Source organism: Serinus canaria, chromosome 1 (assembly GCF_022539315.1).
Source record: "Serinus canaria isolate serCan28SL12 chromosome 1, serCan2020, whole genome shotgun sequence".
Classification (NCBI taxonomy): domain Eukaryota; kingdom Metazoa; phylum Chordata; class Aves; order Passeriformes; family Fringillidae; genus Serinus; species Serinus canaria.
This window is the reverse complement of record NC_066313.1, coordinates 73,945,106-73,968,358: the sequence shown is the minus strand read 5'-3', so window position 1 is coordinate 73,968,358 and position 23,253 is coordinate 73,945,106. Positions and strand designations below refer to the sequence as shown.

Below are 23,253 nucleotides of genomic sequence, written 5' to 3'. Positions count from 1 at the left end.
ATTTCAAAATTCCTAGCGAATTTTGAAATAAAGACATTTACTAAGGAGTCCTGTTTTTATTTAAGTTGAATAGCTTCTTCTGAAAGATATACAGAAAGACACTGTGAGTCTTACTTCCTCTTTTTCTTCCAGTAAAATAGATTGATATTGAGCCCATCAATGAGGTGAGAGGAGGGGTTCGCATGACTGCCTATATATTTCCTCCATTTCTTTAATTTAGGTTATTATTTTAGCTTTCTTATTAAAGAATAATGTAATTTGCACAGGTTCTGTTTTCATAACAAATGCTGATTTTTTTGTGAGCTGTTTTTAATACTCTTTGAAGAGATCTGTGTTAGCTGATCTCTGTTCTGACAAAAGACATACCTCTCTAATGAGTAGTTTTCCTTTTTGGCTGTGTTGGGGTTTCAGGGATGTTCTTTATGTAGGCTTTTGCTTTATTTGTCAGCCTCCTCTAGCAGCCCTGTGACAGCATTCTAATTTAACTGAGCCTTCAGGCAAGAGAAGGGCTTGGTTGGTTTTTGTGTGTTACAAATGTGTGACTTGACTAACAGCGGGCTGTGTGAAATAGGTTGGTCTCAGTTCTGCTGTGAGTGCAGAGAATTCCACAGGGCATAATCTGCATGTGGCATTCAGGTGGAAACTTTTACTTTAATGACTCAATAGGAGCATGTGCTAAGTTGTCTGTCTGGAAGTAAACCTTCCAGCATGAAGTTCAGGATACATCAGTGAAATGGTGATGCTCAAACTCTTCTTGGTGTACTTAGGGTTTGCAGAAGACCTCATTCTTGGGATAAAAGCCCTTCAAGGACTCACCATCATTTGAAAAGAAAAATGTTTAACCTTCTTCTAAAGGTCTTTAACTATATTCTGCTAATACAGCATACTGTTAAAAGGTTTTTTACTCCTGAGATCTTCATAGCAGTAGCTCTTGAAGATAGGTGTTGTGGGGGACACTAGTCAGAAAGTTCAACAATTGGTGATTTTTAAATTTTTTTTGAGTTTTTGTACAATTTTTTTCTCTAACCTTACAGAAATGTGGGCTTGTGCTGAGTCTTTGCCATGTGTCCATTGTAATAAATTAGTCACAAAATGAATTACTGCAGTTTTCTGCTTACTCTGGATTGGTTTTCCTTGCATTCTTTCATGTTAACATAGGTTGTAGTGCAATATATTACTCTTTTCAGTGTTATGGTTTTAACTGATGGAAAAAAGGGAGAAGCCCTCAAGTTGCACTAGGTCTCACTGGAGCTCATAGCCTTGAGACTTCTGGCAGTTTTTACCCTGCACTACCATCTCTCTGCTCCTTAAATCTTTTTCAAATTCACTCACACTGTAGGTACAGTGTGGAGATGGGCGGGACAAGGGATTTACTGCACGCTGTAAGAATTCCTCAGTGGAGATGGGCATATCATCAGTAAGTTGTTTTGGGTGTTTAAGGATCAAGGACAAACTGGATGGCTCTTACAGTCCTGTACACTTGAGAGTGTTGTCTTTCAGTGGGTTACTTTGCACTGGACTGCACATCTGTGCTCGGCACGTGCTGCTCTTGGCTGTAGTGTGGAATCAAATGCCATCAGGATTGAGCAATTGCCTTCAGCAGGAGGCATTATTCTTCCTGTTGCCTGCCTGTGGTTTTTTGAACAGTGTAAGTAGAGGAATGGTGTTCTACTGAGTAAAATTAAAAGCGTTGTTTTTGTTTTTTAAGACTATATATTTGAGTCTGTTTCTAAAGTCTCTTTTGTTTTCCTCTGTGTGCTCTGCTGCATGCAGACAGTATTCTATTCAGCACTGCTGGGGCCACAGTTGGACCCTAAATCCAGTTCTGGGGTCCCCAGTGCAAGAGAGACATGGACACGCTGGAAAGAACACAGCAAAGGGTCACAACAATGATTAAGGGTTCGGAACATCTCTTCTGGGAGGAAAGGCTGAGGGAGCTGGAACTGTTCATCCTGGAGAGGAGAAGATATGGGGAGTATCATCAGTGTGAATAAAAATTTGAGGGGAGGGTAGAAGGTGGGCAGAGCCAGGCTCTTCTCAGTGGTGTCCAGGAGTAGGTTCAGAGGCAGTGGGGCCACAAACTGAGTAACAGGATGTTCCCCTTGAGCATCAGGAAACACTTCTTTGCTATGAGAAATGTCAGAGGCATTTCTCTGACTGAGAACTGTCGTAGGCTGCTTGAAGAGGTTATGAGGTCTTCGTGCAGATCTTCAGAGCTCTCGGGACATTGTCCTGGACAACCAGCTCTAGGTGGCCCTGCTTGAGCAGAAGGATTTGGACCAGCTGACCTCCAGATGTCCCTTCTGACACAACCCCAGCCTTTCTGTGATTCTGTAATAAATATCCTATTTATGTTCCGTGTTAAATGTCAGAACCGGTTTTCTTTTCACCACCTTGGCAGCAGTAGCCAGTGAAATCTCAAAACCATTTCCGTAGGTGGGAGGAGGATTTAGCCTTTGTATTTTCCTCAAAAGGGCTGCCTCATCCTGATTCTCATGTTAGGGGAAAGGTAACTTTAGCCTGTGTCTGAAAGGAGACCTGTGACTTGTTCGTGGATGCATCCTAGGCCAATACTGATGTTTCAAGAGAAGGAACACTGGGTATTGACCTCAGGAGTCAGCTGAAGTCTGCAGATCTTTCCCTGCTTGTCCTGGAGCAAACAGAGGCTATCTTCTCCAGCAGGCAGAAATTATTTGAATGGCTTTGAGGTTATTTGCCTCTTACCTGCTTTCCACCTGTGGTCTGCAAGAACTGAGGCCAAAGAAGAAATGTTTCAATGGAGCAGGTTCCTTGTGTCAAACCAGGCAGAACACAGGCAGAAGTTCTGCCGCTGGTTGGAGCAGTTGGTGTTTGAGACCTTTTGTTAGGACCTTTTGTGGGGAAGCTGTGGTAGTGATTTGGGCCCTGATGCTATTTAGCCATAAAGTCCCAGCAACAGACTTGTCTGACAAGTCCTTTCTGTTTCTAATTGTACCTGTAACATACATTTAGGAATTAACAGCTCACATGAACAGATCTTCAGTACTTGCTCCAAGGGTTTGAAAAGGGCTGTTAGGCATCAAAGGTGCTACTCTAAGGATAGAGACTTAATTTTTTTAATGAGTCACGAAAACACTGTGCTAACATGCTAAGTAGTTTAGGAACAACACTATATAATCCCATTTGTTACTTGCAGTTGTGCCATGGAGCCTGGGAAAAAGGTTTTTACAACAGTGCTATCTTTGAAGAAACTCTGAGCCTCCTCTCTAGGGTTCTGCCTGCCCATCCACCCTCTCTAAAACTAGCCAACAACCTTCTTGTAAGCCAGTGTAGACAAAGTTTAGTTAGAACATGCCTGAGCAAGAAATGTAGAGCAAGTTGATGAGTATTCATAAGCACTCTTGTGGTTGTGAATAAATAAATACCCTCACTGTAAACCACCCCAGTTTTGAAATCTCACATGTAGGTCTTGCAGAAAATAACACGCTTCACCTAGCACACCACACGTTCTTTTAAGAGCTGTGTTGGTGAAGCTGGGGAGTAAATAAGTATCATAAACTAAGCAGCAGTTAAAGAACTTTCCCAGGCAGTTGAGATCAGACAGACAGCTTCCCTTGAGTGCAAGGGTATTTTTTCCAAAACAGATCCATGACTTCTTGATTTTGATGGTGTTAACCAGTTGAGAAGGTACTTGTAGGAAAAGCCTTACAGCCAAGTTACATGTCTCCTGGAAACAAAATATCACAAATTCAGCAGGGAGACAAACTAAATGGAAAACTGCAAGTTCCCTAACTCCATTGTTCCTGCTAAGCCATGCCTGTTTTGCATGTGTCATTCCTTTTCTCTCCATCTCATGGACAACTTGGTCACTTTTGTGCTTTGTGCCATACAATCCTTGCTCTGTGGAGGACAGCTGAAACTGTTTGTAGTTCCCTGATGTGGGAACTACAAACAGTTTCAGGCTGAAGGATCCAGGTGCATAAAAAATCTAGTCTTGCTTTTCCCTGAGAGTTGACCTATTTGATCTAACAAAATACTGTGTTTTTCAACAAATCTACAGTACTGCTGTTAAAATTTATCTTCAAAGTGTTCTCGTAAAATAGTGAGCTTTTAATAATCTTTCCACTAAGGAAACTGAGCTGTTAGGCATTATTTTCCTTTTTTGAACCTACACACTGTGTCAGTGTGCTTCTGTTTGTATTTCCATGCATGAGTAAGGTACATAATAATCCATTGTTTTCCCATTTTGAGATTTCAGTGATTGTCTTTAAATTACTGACCTTTAATACTTGTCAAGATGTCAATTGAACAGCAGCTACTTTTCTCCTCAAGTAAATGTTACAAAAAATGTCTTTTAGTGTGCATTCCAATTTTATTTACAGCTCTCAATATTTTAATGGTTGGATTAAGTTCTGGCTTTTCCCTTCATATTTAAAGGAATGCTATTTTTCCTTGAGTGTAAGGAAGCACTGTGAGAAAACAATTCCCTTAGGGCCAAGAAGGGTTGTTATGCTGGCTGTCTGGATGCCTGGGAGGAAGGTGTTATGGGCATAAAGAGATTTAGGAAGTGGGAAGTACTTTCCCATTTGCAAGATAGGGGTTGACTTAATTCTTAGATAAAAGTGCAGTGAAATGTGTAGATGTTGAATGATTCAGGAGGGGGAAAGAAGGTGATAAAAAAATTACTATGTAAAGAAATTACTCTTTTTGGTCTGCTGGCCAGTTCACTAATAATTTGTATTTAACTAGGTGGTTGAATCCCTTATTTATTATCGGCCATAAACGGAAGCTTGAAGAAGATGATATGTATAAAGTGATGCCAGAAGATTCCTCAGAGAAGCTTGGAGAGGAATTGCAGTGGTAAGGAGAAAAATAGTAGAATACTTTGGGTTCGAAGGCACAGTTCTCTTTTCTTGTATTAATGCTGGAGAAGGTAAAAATCTTATTTCTATTCTAAAATTAAAAGATGTTATTGTAAAGTTTAACAAGGTTTAAAATGCTGAAGAATTTAGAGCAATAAGAACTAAGAAAACTTATTTACCATAGAGACTTTTTAGATTTTTTAAAGTTATACATAATGGAATTGCATTAGAGTAATTCCATTATGTCATTTATAATTAATTTGACACTTTGCAGAATTGCTTGCAAAAGACAACTTTTCATCAACTGTAATGGTAGTAATCCTTAATAAATATGTGAGTCTTCTGGCCTGTGGTAAAACAGCTGTGGAAGCTTCAAATTGCTCTGCATAAAAGTGGAGAAAAAAGTTTTCTATTTTATTTCTTTTTGTTTCTTTGTTTGTTTGTTTAGAGTGAAAACTGAATTAAGTGACCCTTTAAATATATGTGTATATATAAATATATGCATGTTGAAAATCTGCCACTCACTGGTAGAGTGGGCAAGATGCCTTGGACAGCTAAAAGCATGTGTCTAGGAAGTGTTTTTATTTGGATTTAAGTACTTTTTCATGGACTGTGTTACGGACTCAGGTGGATCTATATTTTAGTAGGAAAATCTCTTCAGATAACTACTATTTATATAAATTGTCATGAACCTTCCAACAGAGAGAATTTTTGTCTTCAAATAATCTGCTAAATGTAGTTAGAGGAGAAGATGCCTCCTAGTGAAAGGTGGCTTCTGTATTAAGAAAGTGTGTCCTTGCTGTTTCTTGCCGTTACACCGAAGGCAGAGCCCATGGACTTTCCTGATAGTTTGGTTGGGATGAGAGACTCCTCAAGAAGCAAAAAGAATCCAGAAACTAAAGGTTATGACCAGGTCTGACATCATCCTGCTCTGGATAAGTTAATTGAGGAAAGAGGGCTGGTGATAAGCTCGTAGGAGTTGCTGCTTTTAATGTCTTTGTAGCTGGAGAGCTTTGCCAAATTCCATGGTTGTGTCTTCAAGCAGTTCAGGGGTTTGGCTGTAGGGAAGATGGATTTTTTTCCAATTATTTTTTATAGTAAAAGAACACACTTGCATGAGTCAGGAAATGGTAGAAGAAAAAAAAAAGAGTGGTTTTTATTCTTCAGTGTTCTTGACCAAGAAGCAGAGAATATAATTCATAAATAGCTGCCTACGGAAGTCTTCTTTTCTCTTGAGCCAAGAAACCCCACAGAACCTACATAGTTTCTGTTTTCAAAACATGTAGACAATAACTCTGTAATTCTTGTAACAAAAAAAGAGGGTAAAAATAATTTTTAAAAAAAGTGTTCTTATCTGTATGCTTTGAACTTTCGTGCTTTGTTGCAAAATAATTGGCTTTCATGCCTAATACTCATTTCACCCTTCAAACTATCAAGGTCAGAGGTTTGGCAGAAAAACACTTAGTCTTCAGAAAAAAGGGGGAGGTTTCTCTGTGACAGCAGTGTGTTTTAAGAAGTCTGCTTAAGTTGTGATACTTTCTTGTTAAAATCGTGCTTGCTATTGCTGTCTTTGGTTTTTATGTGAACAGATTGTGTCCTGCTTGTGGGCAGACACGTGGTGATGGTAAGGTCTTTGCCACTCTGCTGGTGAATCCTCGCTTTCAGAGAGATGTGTGAAGTTGCTGGGTGACAGAATCCTCAGCAAAGCATGTGGCAGAAAAAAGACAGGGCCAGACATGAGAAAGGGTTGGATGTCACAACCTCTCTGGGCAAGCACGGGGCATATGGATAGATAAAGACACTGTGCTGCCTCAGTTTAGTCCATGGTCAGGACATCATAGAATAGGAGGCCCTTAATTAAGGTGAGTGGTGACTGCCTGAACTGAGAGGAGAAGAGATACAGGAAGGGTTCCTCATCAGCAAATATGATAATATTGTGATAATAGTCAATAGTGGTGAATTGTTTGTGATTAACCAGGAGCAAATAGGCCTGTAATATTAAGTACCAAGTGTTTATGTGACTGAGAAGACATGATTAATTCCTTTTGTTTGATTGGATTTTATTAAGGTGATCAGGGCAATCTGGCTGTTAGTCTGAAAGTATTTTTTCTAGGTAATTGCCTTGTGATTTTACTTCTGTCCTCCAATATATTTGCACTTTGTTTGTCAGGTACTGGGATAAAGAGGTGCAAAAAGCGAAAAAGAGAGGGAAAACACCACATTTAACAAAAGCCATTATTCTGTGTTACTGGAAATCCTATTTAGTTTTTGGAATTTTCACAATGATTGAGGTAAGTGCTGTAAAATGTCCCAGGACCTACTTCTTGGCTAACAGCAAGGTGAAACTTGTCCACTTAGACTGCATGACATGTACTGGTGACTTTGTCCTCTACTGCTCAGAGAGCCTGGTAATGTTCTCAGAAAGGTAAAACAGAGCTGTAGCCCTGCAGAGACTGAAAAACTGAGTCATAACTGCAGGATTATGGAAGTGGAGCAGAGAGCTCATTTCAGTGCATTATTTTTGAGACATTGCAAACCGCTGCCTTGCTTTCTAAGGCTCATCTTATTTTATGTATCTGAGCCTCATCTGTATTTTATGTATCTGAGTGGGGTGCCCAGTAGAAAGGGATCTTTTTGCTCTAAGTGACTCCAGAGGACACATGGCATTTAAAAAATGGAAGTGTAATACATACGCATGCAATTTTTACAACATCAGAGCGAGTTTTTTGGTAATTGAGAGAGTTCTCCTTGAAGTTCCTGCTAAATTTTAATGTGGAACATGTTTCTTTTGGATTTTGTGTTGATAAAAATCGGCTTGACATTTTAGAGCACAATAAAGACAAAATAATAAAGGATATGGCTTGCAGCAGTACTTGGCTTCTGTTTGCCTGTGTACAGACTTGGTTAGCACGGGGTGATAGGAAATGACTAATACTTCTAATACTTTCCCCCCTTCTTTCTCTTTCAGGAAACCCTCAAAATAATTCAACCAATTTTTTTGGGAAAAATTATTAATTATTTTGAAGAATACGATGCCTCAGATGAGGTAGCTTTGAATTTTGCATATTGCTACGCTGGTGCTCTGTCTGTGTGCACCCTTATTCTGGCTATCATGCACCACCTATACTTCTACCATGTGCAGAGGGCTGGCATGAAGCTGAGGGTGGCCATGTGTCACATGATTTATCGGAAGGTAAGCAAACCTGTTCACAGCTGTGTTTTGTATTTGACAGCTGTTCTGTTAGAGGAGTTTAAAAATGCAGTATGGAGGGGCTTGCCAGCTGGCCTGCAAGCAAAGCTGAGTTTATAGAAGAAATAACAATTGATGATTTTCCAGTGTGTCCATAGCAAAGAAGAAGACAAGGCTGTCAGCATAGAAACAGATTAGAGGGGATACATGAAAATTTTTGTAAGCCAGACTACATGCATAAGTACATGTGTATATGTACCTTATTAAATTTCTGTAAAACTTTTGCCAGTTATATTAACTCTAATTGCTTTGCACCAATGAATATAATAAGCTATTGTGATGTAGTTAATGACTTAAGATCATGCTTTGTTAAGAGTATATAAGCTAGAAAACATGCAGAATAAAAACTTTTTTCTTCTTAAACCCTAATCACGTGTGTGTATGTCACATCCCACCTGGTGGTGACAATGCAGTTATTTGTTATGCCCATGATTGTAATTCCATTGAAGTGACTCATTAGCAGAGACCTAGTGCATGGGGAGTGTGTCAAGCCTTAGATGTGTGCATGTGGCTTTGCTTTCTCTTTGGTGCTGAGGTTTCTGAATGACAGCTTCAGGCTTGCTTAGTGAAGGTGGTGAGTTAAATAGCCCTAAAGTCTTGGAAGAGCTGCTTTTTTTGACTCCTGCTGCTGTTGGAGAGGAGCCCCCTCCCCATTGCTCTTGGAAGTGTTGTGTGCTCGATCTGTAAGAAGTGTCAGCATAGAGCAGGAGAGGGACAGAGCTCCCAGGGAATGCTGGCAGCTACTCAGCCTTGCAGCTTGATCCCAGGGGCTGACATGGTGTTTGGATGTCACCATCTGCTGCAGCACGCTCAGTCTCCTGGGAATTGCTTTGCTGTCTAGGTTTCCCCCCACCCCTGTTGTAGTTAATGGTGGGATTTTCAGTGATGTAGATAGAACTAGCAGGTTGTCTCCTTTGCAGATCAGAGGCTGCTCCCCTCCCTTGGGGCATCCATCTGGTTTCCTTGGGGAGTGGCAGCAGTTCTGTGGAACTGCTCCTTCCCCCTCCAGGCAGGCAGGGATGCTTGGCATCTTCTCCTTTATCCCTTCTGTTTAAGGGGCAAGAGAGAGAGGAGTAGGCAGAGGAGACACAGTTCAGAACCAAGTGGAATCCTGAAGGGAAGGAGTTATTACCATTTACTGGTTTTATTGTGGGAATACTGCAGCCCTCCACTAAAACCAGTGAAATGTGAGAAGGGATGTGGTTCAGGGAGCTGTGGTTTCTTTTGCTGTCTCTGTGTCCTGATCAAGAAATAGCTGTCATGAACTACAGATGGAGATGAGGCTGCAGTCAGAGGAAAAGTGGAGCAAGAGAAGTTGAGTTTTACTTACAGGAAGGAGCTGAGCAACATCCAGGACAAAATGCTGTTTCCCAGTTGAAAATGTCTGCTTCACTCTTCTGAAGCTGTTGGCAATACCCAAACTGTGAGCCTGTCTGCTTGCTAGCAGGAAATCTCTGCTGAGAATGCTGGAAGGGAAAATGCCCCATCTTTCTATCTTCAGTGCTGCTGGAATAGTGACCTGCAACTTCAGACCTCAGCAAAGAAGTTTAACTGAAAAATCAGGACTGCAAAGTTTCTTTGGAATGCAAAGAAATGCACATAATTTTAACCATTAAACATAGGTACCATTAACGTAACACAAATGGTGTAGGTCATGTGAAGTTTTTGGACAAGGCAGTAAAGTGAGGAGAGTAAAAATGTCCCCATTTGAAGTGGTGATGACTTTTCATGTACACATTTATTCTCTTCCTCTTTTGATACCTTGGAAAGGATCCTCTGGGAACTTGGCTCTAGCATGGCACAATGCTTTCTTGTACATAAACATCTCTGTAAGGTATTAATTTACCAAACTGATTATCAAAATGGAATTAATGGAAAATGTATATAGTGGTGGTGTTTGTTGCTGAGTTGATAGTGGCTTAGAAGCTTGGAAAAGCAATATTTGTAATATGCACCCTCATTTCTACAGATGGGATTAAATAGAAAATTATTCAGCCCTCATTTTTACTTCTGTGGTGGAGGGTTGAGGTAACAGCAGAACATTGACAAACCTTTCTATAATTTGTCTTCATTATGTGCTGCTTATAAATAGGTCATAGTTTCTCTTTAACCTCATATAGGCTTTTGAAAGAAACTGGGGTGTTTATTTACCAGCACTTTAGCAGAGTTTGTTAATTGCTGTAGGAAATAAAATCTTGGATTTCTAAGGATAAATAGATTGGATAAGAGAGCATTCTTAATAGAGAACCTCAAATGTTCATAATTCTTAAGTTTTAGACCATTTTTCATTTCGTGGAAAGTTCAAATCTAATTTATAAAACCCCTGTATTCAAACACTTAAGAAGGTTTGTTACCAGTAAGAAGTATTAGTGATACACATAGAAAACTCCTAACAGAAATGAAAGTGAAATCCTTCTCATGATGACTCAGAATCTTATGTTTTGAAATCAAAGGCTACTTTTGGGAAACTGGTTTTTGTTGGTTTTATTTTTTAAGACTTAGCTTTTAGAAGTTCTTTGAGGTCAGTGTACTGACTTTAGCTGGGATGGAATTCGTTTTCCTCAGCTCATATGGGGCTATGTATCAGATGTAGTAAAAAGAGGAAGGTACCAAAACAGGACTTTTAGATAAAAAATTGGTTATGGAAGTAAAACTTTGCAGTCGAGACATATCCATTCAGCCAGGAAAATGCAAGGCTTATTTCACTTAAAAAAAAAAATTAAAAAAATCAAAACCAAGGGGGAATTGAGGAAATACTGGAACTGCATTGCCACACGATGGGAATGGCTGCCTCTTCCCTGAGCAGACAAATCAGTCACAGATGAGCACCCTCCTTTTGATGCTTGTGTGGTTCCTTCTGAGACTGTCTTGGTCAAAGTGAACTGGACTCATAGAATGATTTTAAAACTGGTTTTGTTGCTTGTGTGGAAGTAGCTTGGAAGAAGTCAGGAAGGTGACTGTGTGGCAGATCTGAGACAGACCCAGGCCATGGGCCACTAGCAAGACACCACCGTGGTCTTCTGATGGATCAGGTGAACCTCAGGCAGCAAATACCCTGTAAACATCCTGATGGGAAACTTCCCCAAACATGCATCCTGTGAACTCCTATTGCTATGATCTGTGGGTTTCTAACAGCTTTTCTCAGAGCTTACCAGCCTTAGTGTGTGGTGTGGAGCAAACGTGGTAGCAGCAGGCAGCTACCTGGGGGATTTCAGGGGCATGAGAGACAGGTGGCTTAAGACAGGGAATGAAGCAATAATTTTCTCAAATAACTAAATCTGATCTTTCATATACTCAGTATCCTAGATTTATTTTTTGGAATGTCAGAGGAATTTCATAGTGGAGTTTTAAAAGCTTCTGCCTTTCAGTGTTTGTTCTGGTTTCAATGAAGTTAGGGTTGGGATTCTCTCTGTGATTGTGTCTTTCTAATACAAACGTGAGGTGCAAGAAATGTAAGGAGCCTTGTTTGAAATTATGCTTTGAGTAGTACTTTGATGGCTGATGTTCTTCTACTTGTTTCAAAATACTAGAACAGTATCTTTGAAACAATCAGTGCTTTTCATGTTTGGTTATTGGTCAAAAAGGAGCCGTAATAGTGTTTGGAGAGGGAGAAGTAGATATGCACTGCCTAAAAATGTGAAGTGTTTTTGAGGAGTGAACTATTTCTGTGCAGAAAAACATGCAACATGCTTTGTATGTTTTTTAAACTTGTGCTACAAACCTGTCTTTTCTCTCTAGCAGGAAGAAGCAGGATGTGTTATTGGTATTCATGAGCAATTTCAGTTTGGACCTTTGCAGTAAGGTTCAGACTGCATATTTCCAGATGGGATTTTTTGGAGAGGGGCGTATTTTATAAACACATTTTATTTTCTATTGACTAAATTTTTTACTAATGTGTAAAAATACTTGATATTTACTCTTCTTGTTTTTCATAGTATGTGCTAAACTGCATTTTACATAATTTAGAAATGTTACAATTTTTCTAGAGTAGGTGATTTGTAAATGGATACTCTGATTAGCAAAGACAGTCTGAGATTAATAATTTGTGGGGTTTTTGCCTTCTGTCTGATAACATGTTCAAAACAGAATTGTTTCAATTGTACTGTTCTGACTTTAATCTAGCCTTCAGGTGGAGTTTTCTGTTCCTGTTTTGTACAGAGGCTCATAGTAAGGAGGAGAACAATGCACATGGAAAGTTACAGCTCTTTTGCTTGGTGGCTCGCTGTGTTGGTATTTTCCTATTTTTAATCACTTCAGACATGAAGATATGCCATTTTTATTCTCACAGTCCTTCCCTTGACCTTTTTTTTTTAATACTTTTTTCTTTGCGACTTTATTTAGGATATTTAGTCTAGTCCTCATTTTATTTAAGGCTCCAATACTCTCAGGCAAAGATAAGTGCCTTCAGCTTTAGCCATGGTACTGTTTTTATGTATCTTGTGTGTATAGCTGTACTGTGCTCTGCAAGCTGTGATAGTTTGAACTGTTCTGACTTTTTTAGGCTCTTCGTCTCAGTAACGTAGCTATGGCGAAAACTACCACTGGTCAGATAGTAAACCTGCTGTCAAACGATGTGAACAAATTTGATCAAGTAAGGAGTATTTCACAGATCTTTCCAAGGGGCTGAAGAAATTGTGGGGTTGGAGTTAAGAAAGTTTTGTTTAAAACTGCTGATTAAATGATTCTAATCAACATTTCTTCTAGTTGTTTCTTAAACATTGAATGTTTTGTGTTGGAAGGGACCTTAAAGACCGTCTTGTTCCAGCTCCCTGCCATGGGCAGGGGCACCTTCTGCTAGCAGCTTGCTCATAGCCCCATCCAACCTGGCCTTGCCACAGGCAGAAGTACTTCCTAAATGTTACTAGGGGTTGGATTTGTTAGCTAAGAGCAAAAGTTTATTTTTGATTCTTAACTATTTGTTTAGGTAACAATTTTCTTGCACTTCTTGTGGGCTGGACCACTTCAAGCCATAGCAGTAACAGTACTTCTCTGGATGGAAATAGGCCCGTCATGTCTGGCAGGAATGGCAGTTCTGATTATTCTTCTTCCTGTGCAGACCTGCATTGGGAGGCTTTTTTCTTCCCTCAGGTAAGGCTGCATGTTTTGGGGTTGTAGCTATTTTCTGTGCTGGGTTTTAAAATGTGCATATTGGGTGGAGGCAGAGTATCAGCTTGTGTCTGGTGATATTTTTTGCAGTGTCTCTTGTCTTTGCTAATGTTTATTACAGCTGCTAATGTGAGAGATCTGGATTCCAGATTATGAACTTGAAGTGGTCTGTCATCCAAACATGTTGAAAATGTTATCCAGTGCATTAGAAGAGTCTGACTGTTTCTGTAGCTATCTTGCTGTGGATGGTGGCATAGAATTGTGGAACTTGAGCTTTGCCTTCCTGCAGTAATTCTTGGTAGTGGTTACTCCACAGGGGATGTAGTCAGCCCTTCTCTGTGTGACTTACTGGGGTAACACAGGCGTTGCAGCAGAAGGCTCTGGAAGTTTCTTGTTCAAAGATCTTGCACTCTCTCCTCAGTGACTAAGATGCAGAGAGAAAAAAGGGGAAGGAACTGAGAGAGAAGGGAAGAAATATTTATCATGGTGGTTTTGATACCAGCTATGAGGTTTCCAGCTGCAAGGTTCTAGGCTGTGGAGATAAGAATGAGGAGTAATTTTCCACTGTCAGACAAATTTAATTTGTTTTTCTGTAACTTTATCCTAAAAACCCCAAGCACCACTTGCCTCTGTTGGGATTGTTGAGGCAAGTTCTTGCATCCAGGTTTTGCGTTTCTTGTGTAATTAGCCATGCGAGGCTTACATTATGAATTTATAAAAGGCTTTTACACCTAACTGGAAATATTTTTGTGTTCCTTTGCTCTGTACACGTATGCTTAGGTGTGTTAGGCATCTTTCTTTACATCTTTTTGTTGAATGGGTTCCTTTTAGCTCTTTGGGTAAGTAAAATTTCTGTAAGTGAGTTACTGGGTTTTTTTTCAAGTTGTATTTCAAGACAAATATTCTAGGCAAACTTAGCCTGGCATTACCATTGCATGGCCAGGTATGAAGAGAGGGATGAGAACTAAAAAATGAAAACAAGTTGTGGACCTCTTCATTTGTAACCAGTGTGGTAGACTTCAGTCATTACATTCACGTGCTGTTTCTCAAATAATGTTCAAGATCTATTTCTCAAATAATGATCCATTCCCTGTCAAATTCAAAGGGCTTTTCTTTTTATGATAAAGCCTGGTTGTAGAACACTTACCATATGTTCTTAAATGTGTATTTTCACTGCGTGTGCTATATGCATGCAGAAGTATCAAGCTGCTTCATTGCTGTTTTTTATTAGTTCTAAGTTTTTGAGGCTTGAGTCAATAATTGAAATACCTAGTGCTTATCTAGTGCTTTACCTGTGGTGGCAGGCTTTAATATCCCCATTTTACAGATGGGAAACTGAGGCATAAAGAGATAAATTTAATTTTCCAGGGTCAGAAAATAGGGTGACAAAAATCTCTTCCTTGAAGGTATGTATTTCAAAAATGAATCAGTAGCAATGTAACAGTGGGGTTTTTTACCCATTCAGTAACAGCCACTTGTTTGGATGCAGTGCAAGGGAAAGAATTGGTTAACCAGGAAAGCTGCTTGTCTCCATGTGCACAGATCTTTTTCTTTGTGAACAGAAATGTGCAATGAACAGAAGGAGTTAATGGTAAAACTGGAATAGATTTTAGCTCTGTGTGAGCTGATGAGTGTGTTCACATGGCATTTGCTGGGAATCTGCATGGATTTTAGGAAGGCAGCCTATGAAGAAGTAATTTAAGGATTAAAGCTTTTGCTAAAATCCAGGCATGCTCGGTGTGGCTGTTAATTTGTGCTATTATTCAGCATTGTTCCTGTGACTCAGTTGTGTCAACATGCATGAACACCAGTTCATGGTGCAGCCTCTGGCCTCAGTGCTCTGGGAGTTTGCAGATATGGATTTGGTATCCTGTGGAATGGTATCCATCTGCAGGCTTGCTTTTACTTGCACAAGTACGAGAAGTTGTGCAAAATACACATGACCCAATATATTATTTGAGAAGCTGTTCAATTGTTGGACTGAAGACCATTTTATATGTATTTTATTCACAACAGCTGGACGCTTTCACTGCTTAGTCATGCAACTGTAGTATTGTTATTTAAAGTCCTTCTTCTTGAAGATAAAAACTGTGTCTAACTGCTGTGTTAATTAAAACCCCCCAAATATGCCTTGTGAAAGCAAAAAGGAATTTTGTAGCTAGCTTAATTTAGAATGGTTTTTAGTATCATAGAGGGGTCGTCTCAGACAAATTTTCAGGTCCTTTCTTACTGCACTTTCTTATTGACATGCTATGTGAGCATGTATTGGACTGGTCTGTTTGTACTCTAAACTTAATATTTTTGAAACCAGGGACATGTCTTTCTCTGCTGTAATTTACCATCAGTGCAGTGGATGTCTGTATGCTTAGTAAGCCATTATACAACATCACTGAGCCTGTGGCTTCTGGTATGTATGTACAAAATATGCTTATTGCAAAGTAGGGGAGTCTAACTTTAAAATGTTTTTAAAAAGACTACTCCCCCAACCTCCTGAGCATTTTAAGGCAATTTGAAACAGGATGGTTACTATGATGACATTTCAGCAGGAAAACTGAAAAATTGGTTTATGAGAACTACAGTCACACCATTTAAAAAAAATAAACCTCTGTTAACTTTATGATTTATTCTATCACCTACAACTTTCTGTTATGTGGAGACCAAGCCTGGAAGTTGGGTGACTTTCAGGGTTGTAGGTGAGAGTTGTTTGCTGCTGCAGAGCCATGAACAACACTTGCTAATTTTGTATTTTCCAGTGGTGGTGTGTGTATGGGGAAGAAATGAGGAGCTGTTACGTTATTTTAGCAATTGTTTTTCTGTTACTGTTTCTTTTTGAAAAAGGGGAAGGATGAAGTAGCAAAGACAATCTCATTCCATGCTGATGTGGTTGGTTTAGTCTAAGATGTTTTACTCAGTGTTATTAAGAATCCATGATTGCACTAGGGCTAAGTTTCTAAATGCCTTTTGTTAGTTCCCTTGTATAAATATTTTTTAATACCCTGCTTCAGCCATCCTAACATTTATGGAATGCTGGTGCTGAGAAGTTTTTTAAAATGAAGAGTAGGTGCTTGAAATTCTTTCAACTTGCCTTCTTTAATTATGGTGATTTCTTCCAGTATATCAGAGAAATCTTTCAGGGGACAGGTTAAGCTGAGAAAACCCAGTCATGCCTTCTAAAAAGGCATTAATTTGAATTTTTTTTAATGATCTCTGAATCTTAAATTTCATTGTTATATGTAAAAATAAGTAATTTAGCAGGTAAAGGTATGTTTTATCAAAATAAGGTCTACCATAGCTCTCTGTGTGCAGAGTGTTTGTCTACATGAATGAATTCAGAATTGTAATAGGATCTATTAGCATGATTTATGCATTTATTATGTGGCTTCTAGCTTTCAATGGTTTTTTCCTAATTAAAACTGTGACTTTATTATTTAATTATATATATTTTTCTTCTTTTTCTATCAGTGCAAACATAATGTGGGACTAAAAAGGGATACAGTTAAATTAGTGTTAATTACAATTAATGCTTAAATAATATTTTTTTTAAAGAAACCATATCTAGATTATCAATTAATTATGGTTCATGTACTAAGTAATCTCTGCTTCAACTACAGTTAATCCTAAAAAGTCACAAATGAGGCCAGCTTCTTTAGCAACAACAGAAGAACTTTATGACAAGGGTGGTTGTTTTGGCATTTTGAAATCTTTTTAAAGTAATTTTCTGATTTTTGCTTAGTTCTAAATGCAATAAACAACGATATGCTGTTTAATGAATACTGCATGTTTGCACAAACTGACATATAATCCTGAGCATTGAATCAGCTCTCAGTTCCCTGAGAAATAGGAGTACAAGCATACCAAGTGTGTCTGCTGCGTGTCAGCTTTAAGACACTGGTCTTCAGGAAAACCCTTTAATGCAATTACGGTTTTATGAATCGTCTTTACAAATAAAAGCAGAAACTTCATCCATATGTTATGTGCTCATAAATAGTCTTCTTTAGGGAATCTGAGGATTTTTCCTTTGTCCTATTTTCAGAAGCAAGACAGCTGCCTTAACAGATGTCAGGATTAGGACCATGAATGAAGTGATCAGTGGTATGAAGATAATAAAGATGTACGCTTGGGAAAAATCATTTGCGGAACTTGTGAATGGTTTAAGAAGGTAATCCTGGAAAGATACAGCTTGATGTATGATCAATGTCACTTTCCATTCTTTACATGTCAATAAGTGCTTTATTTTGTGCTTTAAAATGCAGTTTTCATCCACTTTTTGAGCTTTTTTTTTTAATTTTCATATAGCAACAGTGGAGGAATGAAGATACATTCTAAGGGAATAAAAAATTTAAAAATCCTCCAGACTTCAATAATCAGGATTTTTTAAGCTTCCTCTAACAGTTGTGTTCAAAATGAGCAACTATTAAGCTGTAGCAGTTGTAATGCAGCAATTTCACCCTCCTTTTATGCATTTTATTACTCGAGCCACCTGGGAAAGGTAGAAGGGAGAAAGACAGCAGATCAGAAATTCCATTGTTACTCAGCTGGCAAGGCCAGCTGAGTTTGGTGTCTTAAGACATTTCATTTTAGAGGTTCTTTGACATCAGATTAAAACATATCAATACATTTGATTTTCAGTCAGTATTTGCCCTTTTACTTGACACTGTAACAGCATTCTGTACTAAAGGTTAACTGTAGGAGTTTGGGTGCATATTTCTTATAAACTGATTTTCATGTCATGTACCCCTCCAGCATATGAATAGAAGGTTGGTATCCTGCTGCAGATTATCTGACTTTTTTAGTTTTAAATGTTTAAGTTTGGAAATCCTTTTCTTGAAAGGAATTTTTTTTCCTTTACATCCATGTGCAGGCTTGCAGACTTGCAAATGTTCTCTGAGACGTTCCTTCGCATGCACATAATTGTTTCCTCTGTTGAATTATAGGATCTTGTGCTGATTGAATGTTCATGACTGATGGAAACCTTTACTGTCTTGCATGGAGCCAGAGAGAATATTTCTTTATTGAAAGCTTCCTCAGTGGGTTGTATTCGCATCACTAAATTTTAGATTTGCAAGTTCAACACCTCATTAGGATTAGAGGCTTCCTTTTTAATGTTGGAAAGAAATGAGATCTTCCAGAACACACCTTGAGCCTTCTTTCTTTTCTTGAGCTGTGTTGTGGAAAACTGTAACTAAAACTCTTAAATTTAGTCAGATGCTTTATTGTCCAGTATTTCCACATTGGCCCTTGACAGTGGCTGAGATGCCATCTGAACTCCTCCATTGCTCTTTTTTTCTTGTGTCTGTCTGTGTTAGTTTCCTTTTATGTAAGTTTGTGCCTCAAGACAGTGTGATACATTTTATGCAGCTTGCAGGTAGGCTGCAATTTATCTGGTATTTATGGAGAGTAGCACAAAAAACTTGCCGGTTATTCACAGATAATGAGAGGATTATTAAGGATTATTAAAGGGTGGGAAAAGAGTTTCATCCAGGGTTTTAAAAGTAATTTAATTAGACCCAATTCAAATAGTTTACATACAAATGTTCCTTCTCCGTACTCTGGAGGAGATTAGAGATGGTGAACCCTTAAGCTGAAAAAAGAAGTCTTTGAAACTCTTTAAAAGACTGTCAGTTCAGCCAATTTGGCAAATATAGTGGGAAAGTTGTTTAACTATTTTTCCAGTAGTGCATACTGCATCCTTTTCTTCTTTAAGTGGTTACTTAATTTACTTCAAATTGTATTATCACACCTTGAGTTTCTAATCTGAATGTATAGTTCCAAGTGGAAGGCAATCAAAATTATTAAGATTTTCCCTAAGAATTGACAGAATATGTGGAAAGAGAAATTAGGACTTGTTTGGGGAGTTTATATTTGATCATATTAAGTAGACAAAAAGTAGAATATATGAGGAAAGAGTAGGTTGTTTTGGCTGTCTTGATAAAGGAAAATGATTATGTAAATAAGGAGGTAAGTGATAGCATCCACATTGTAGTAGATGATAGTGCAGTAACATTTTGAAGATTGGACTTGTTGAGTCATTTAGAAGTGGAAACTGCAATTAAATGAAATGGAAATTGAGAACAAATGCATCAACAGCTTTTGAGTTGCTGGAGGGAGACTTATGTGTCTGTGTAATGGTTCAGTCACTATTTAGCTTGGGCAATGACTGGCAGAACAGTTGGCCTCATAGGTCAGTGTTTTCTCAATTTATGAACCAGAATTCCTAGAGCAAAAGAAGCCAAGAGCAGGGTCCAAATTGGGAAGGATCTAGACTGAGATGAGAGGAAGTACTCTTAAGTCCTGTGATATAGCTTGAGGAGCAGCAGCTTAATAATGGCAGATACTTGGGCCATGGGCAAACTCTTGATCTTCTGGAAATTGCCCTGTTTTTTTTGATTGCAGAGTGTGTGTTGGTCTTGTCATGAGTTTTGTGACTGAACTCCAGTGGATTTTGATATTGGAAGGGTAGGGAGTTTATGAGTGCTTGTCCTTTATACAGGCTTTTTCTCCTCTTTGCTATTGCATGCAGCCCAAAAATATTTGAAGCAGATTAGTATCTGAATTAAAATACTAGTTTGACTAGAGAAGAAAAAAAATGGTACGTTAGTTTTCTGACTTGGAAAAATAATTGATTTCTATAGCTATTAAGATATTAAATATAATGAATTTCTCCTTTGAATTTCCAAGCCCTTAAATTCTGGTTGATTTTTTTTTGGTTTTTTTGTGGTTTTTTTTTAGGTTTGTTTGGTTGATTTTGTTTTGTTATTTACCAAATAATATGTTTTCTTCACCGTTGTTTGCATATGAGTTGGGGCAGTGCAAGGGGAGGAGAAATGATGTGAAAGTAGAATCCTGATGGGGGTTTCCCTCATGTGTTGTTGAGGGTAGCAGTAATGGGAGAGATTGATGTGATTTGTTTATGTTTTGCATTTTTAGGAAGGAGATTGCCATGGTTATGAAAAGCTCTTACCTTCGAGGACTGAACTTAGCCTCGTTCTTTGTGGCAAGCAAAATTACAGTGTTCATGACTTTCATGGCTTATGTACTGCTTGGGAATGCCATCTCTGCCAGCAGGGTGTTTGTGGCAGTGTCCCTCTATGGAGCAGTGAGACTCACAGTGACCCTGTTCTTCCCTTCGGCCGTGGAGAGAGTGTCCGAGTCAGTGATCAGCATCCGGCGGATCAAGGTAGCATTACTGACTGGGAGGGGTCTGCATCCCTGCTCTTACTCTACCTTTGTTCCTTCTCTTACTCTGCCTTTGTCTCTTACTCTGCATTTGTCACTGACAAATGCAGCCTTATTATGGTTTTGCAGTTTGGGATCTGTGATGAAATAACCTGTTTTGGAAACGGAATGTGTCTCTGGGTAGGGAGGATGTTGAGGTGCTTGAGCACATCCAGAGGAGGGCAGCAAGGCTGGTGAGGGGCTTGGAACACAAGCCCTGTGAGGAATTGCTGAGGGAGTTAGGGTTGTTTAATCTGGAGAAAAGGAGACTCAGAGGTGACCTTGTCACTCTCTGCAGCTTCCTGAAAGGTGGCTGTAGTCATGTGGGGTTGGTCTGTTTAGCAGGCAGCAACTGACAGAACCAGCGCACACAGACTCAATCTGCTTTAAGGGAAATATAGGCTGGATATTAGGAAAAAGTTTTTTACAGAAAGAGTGATAAAGTTCTGAAATGGTCTGCCTGTGGAGGTGATGGAGTCACCATCCCGGGATATGTTTCAAAAAGACTGGATGTGGCACTCAGTGCCGTGGTTTAGTTGAGGAGTTGGGGCATGGGATTGACTCGATGATCTTGAAGGTCTCTTCCAACCCAGTGATTCTGTGAATTCTGTGAATTCTGTATGCAGATACAAAAAACATGATACGTGCTGTAGGGTGGGCTGAGATGTAGGAGAAAAGTGTGCATGGCGAAGAGGTGTTGTAGACATTTCTGAAGTGAGAGGAACGTGTGTACAGATATGCAGGCATGCTGGGATTGGGGTTTGAAGAACAAAGCAGGCAGATGGGAGCTCTAGGATTCGTATTTCACGCAGCAGTACCCTGTCATCTGTGGAGGACAGGCGTGAACCCCAGCTTCTCTCTTGTGGCTGCTTTCAGTGCTGGAGTGAAGAATCAAATTCAGTTAGAATGAGCATTGGTAGTGCTGATGCTGGTCTAACAGAACCAGCACCGTGTTCTGATGCTCTTTGGTGTTGACAGGAGTGTGTTGTACACCATGGACTGCTGTGTTAAAATGTTTGGCTTCTCACTGGAGTCTAAACCTCTGTGCCTGGAAAGCCTAGCAGTAATCTCTGCCCTCCAATGGTTCCTGACAACCTCTTCCTGCTTCCTCTTAGTTACTGCTTTCTGCAAGTCTTCAGCAGCTATCTCACATCTGCAAGCTCTTACCTGAGGACTGGTTAACTAGTCTTGGCTGCTACGATCAAGATGTTTCTTCTCTTCCCAAAATATTGTCTGCTGCTGCCTATTTAAGGTCCTTAGACTCTGTGAGTCAAAGGATAAAAGAATTTGTTTTTAGGTTTTGTTATAAAACTGTGGCAGCTGTTAACCTTAAAAGTTATCTGTGGAAGTAGCCCCTTTCCTTTCTAGATGTGTTTGGGCTATTGAAAACCTAGCATCAGGCAAGGTGTGGCAGAAGTGTGGCTATGGTACATGCTAATGCAGATTGAAGGAAGAGTTTGCTGGCTGGGATGTAGTGTAGAATAGAAGTGCAGTAGTGAAAGCGAAATGAGCCAGCTTTGCAGATGTAAGCAAGTTTCTTTTTTGGTTCATGTCCTGGACTTGAAAATGAGGAAATGTTCAGAGAGTGTTCTGTCTTCTGTTGACCACTTGAAGAATGCTTAATAGAGACAGTGGACGGCTGCTTATTGTGTCCTCATTATTCTTCCAATTAAATAACATAAACCTTTGCCAGCAGTGGAATGAGAAGGTGTTGCAGTGAGGGTTTCAGCCCTTCTCCATGGAAAGAGGGAGTTAAACAATTTTAAAAGTTGTTAGTAATTCAAGGGAAAGACAGGACAGGTTCTTAAGATCCATTTGCTTCTGGAATTCTTTATTGAGCAGGTGGTTGTTAGAGTCTTCTCCTATTAAGTCTGCAGGTTTTTGGGAGGGAGAGCTGGCTAGTTACAGGTACACTGCTATAGTTGTGCATTGCCGTGGAAATGAAATTCTTTGATCAGTTTGTGGTTGTTTTTTCCAGCCCTTAATTAATGTTGTGTATGCTGCCTTCAAAAAATGTGTTCCTTTCCCATTCTCACTTTAGGCAATATCCTCTGCTTTTCTTTTATTGCAGAACTTTCTGATGCTTGATGAGGTCTCACACTTCAAGCCACAACTGCATGGCAGTAATGAAAATATCATTCTTCATGTTCAGGATTTGACTTGCTTTTGGGATAAGGTAAATTTACTTTCGTATTGAGTATATTGATGTTGCCGGCATTTAAAGTCTAAAATGCAGTGTGTGTGTGTATGGATGTGTGGTGTGCTGATACCTTGTATTCCATCCTTTGTGTTTGAGAATCCTTTCAGTATGTTGAGCTAACTCTGTAGAATTGTACTGAAGACACTATCAAGTGCATCTTAAAAGCAGCTATTTCTCAATACAATACTAAATGAAAAACTTTGTGTTTCTTGGGGAAAACATCTCTTTTTATTAAGCAGCACTACATTGTGGCTGAGGTACTTCCATTGGAATTAAGGACAGACAGCACAGCAAGGTCAGCCTTGTAGTGTGAGGTTTTTTTTCTGTGAACTGAATGCTTGATCAGTCCATTAGCCTAGAACCAGTACAATATTATACTTAGCACAACAGGTTTGAGAGCTTTAGAAATGAGTCAGCACATATTTATTGCTCTGTATTTTGAGACTGATCAGCTGCACATTTTTTCTGCTTAAAATGCACCAAACTCACCAAATGGCTAGAAAAAGGGACAATAAACATGTGATTAATTTATTATATATCTCTCTTATGTAATAAAGGCAAGGGTTGACTGTTTGTTTTAAAACTTTAATTGCTATGATAAGCAGCAATTTGTGAGGAATTGTTGGTGCTATTGCAGCCTG

The 23,253-nt window shown here is 39.2% G+C and overlaps 1 protein-coding gene across 3 annotated transcripts in view; it reads left to right on the top strand.

Annotated features, from left to right (window-relative positions):
* ABCC4 (ATP binding cassette subfamily C member 4) overlaps positions 1–23,253 on the top strand; it is a 141,765-nt gene that overhangs the window by 8,459 nt on the left and 110,053 nt on the right. For all 3 annotated transcript variants that reach the window (XM_050971980.1, XM_050971984.1, XM_050971986.1), the window contains exons 2-9: positions 4,729–4,839; positions 7,012–7,132; positions 7,810–8,034; positions 12,593–12,682; positions 13,016–13,179; positions 17,231–17,356; positions 20,125–20,374; positions 22,484–22,588. In XM_050971980.1, coding sequence (XP_050827937.1) covers positions 4,729–4,839; positions 7,012–7,132; positions 7,810–8,034; positions 12,593–12,682; positions 13,016–13,179; positions 17,231–17,356; positions 20,125–20,374; positions 22,484–22,588 — 1,192 coding nt within the window. The remainder of the gene's footprint in view (positions 1–4,728; positions 4,840–7,011; positions 7,133–7,809; positions 8,035–12,592; positions 12,683–13,015; positions 13,180–17,230; positions 17,357–20,124; positions 20,375–22,483; positions 22,589–23,253) is intronic.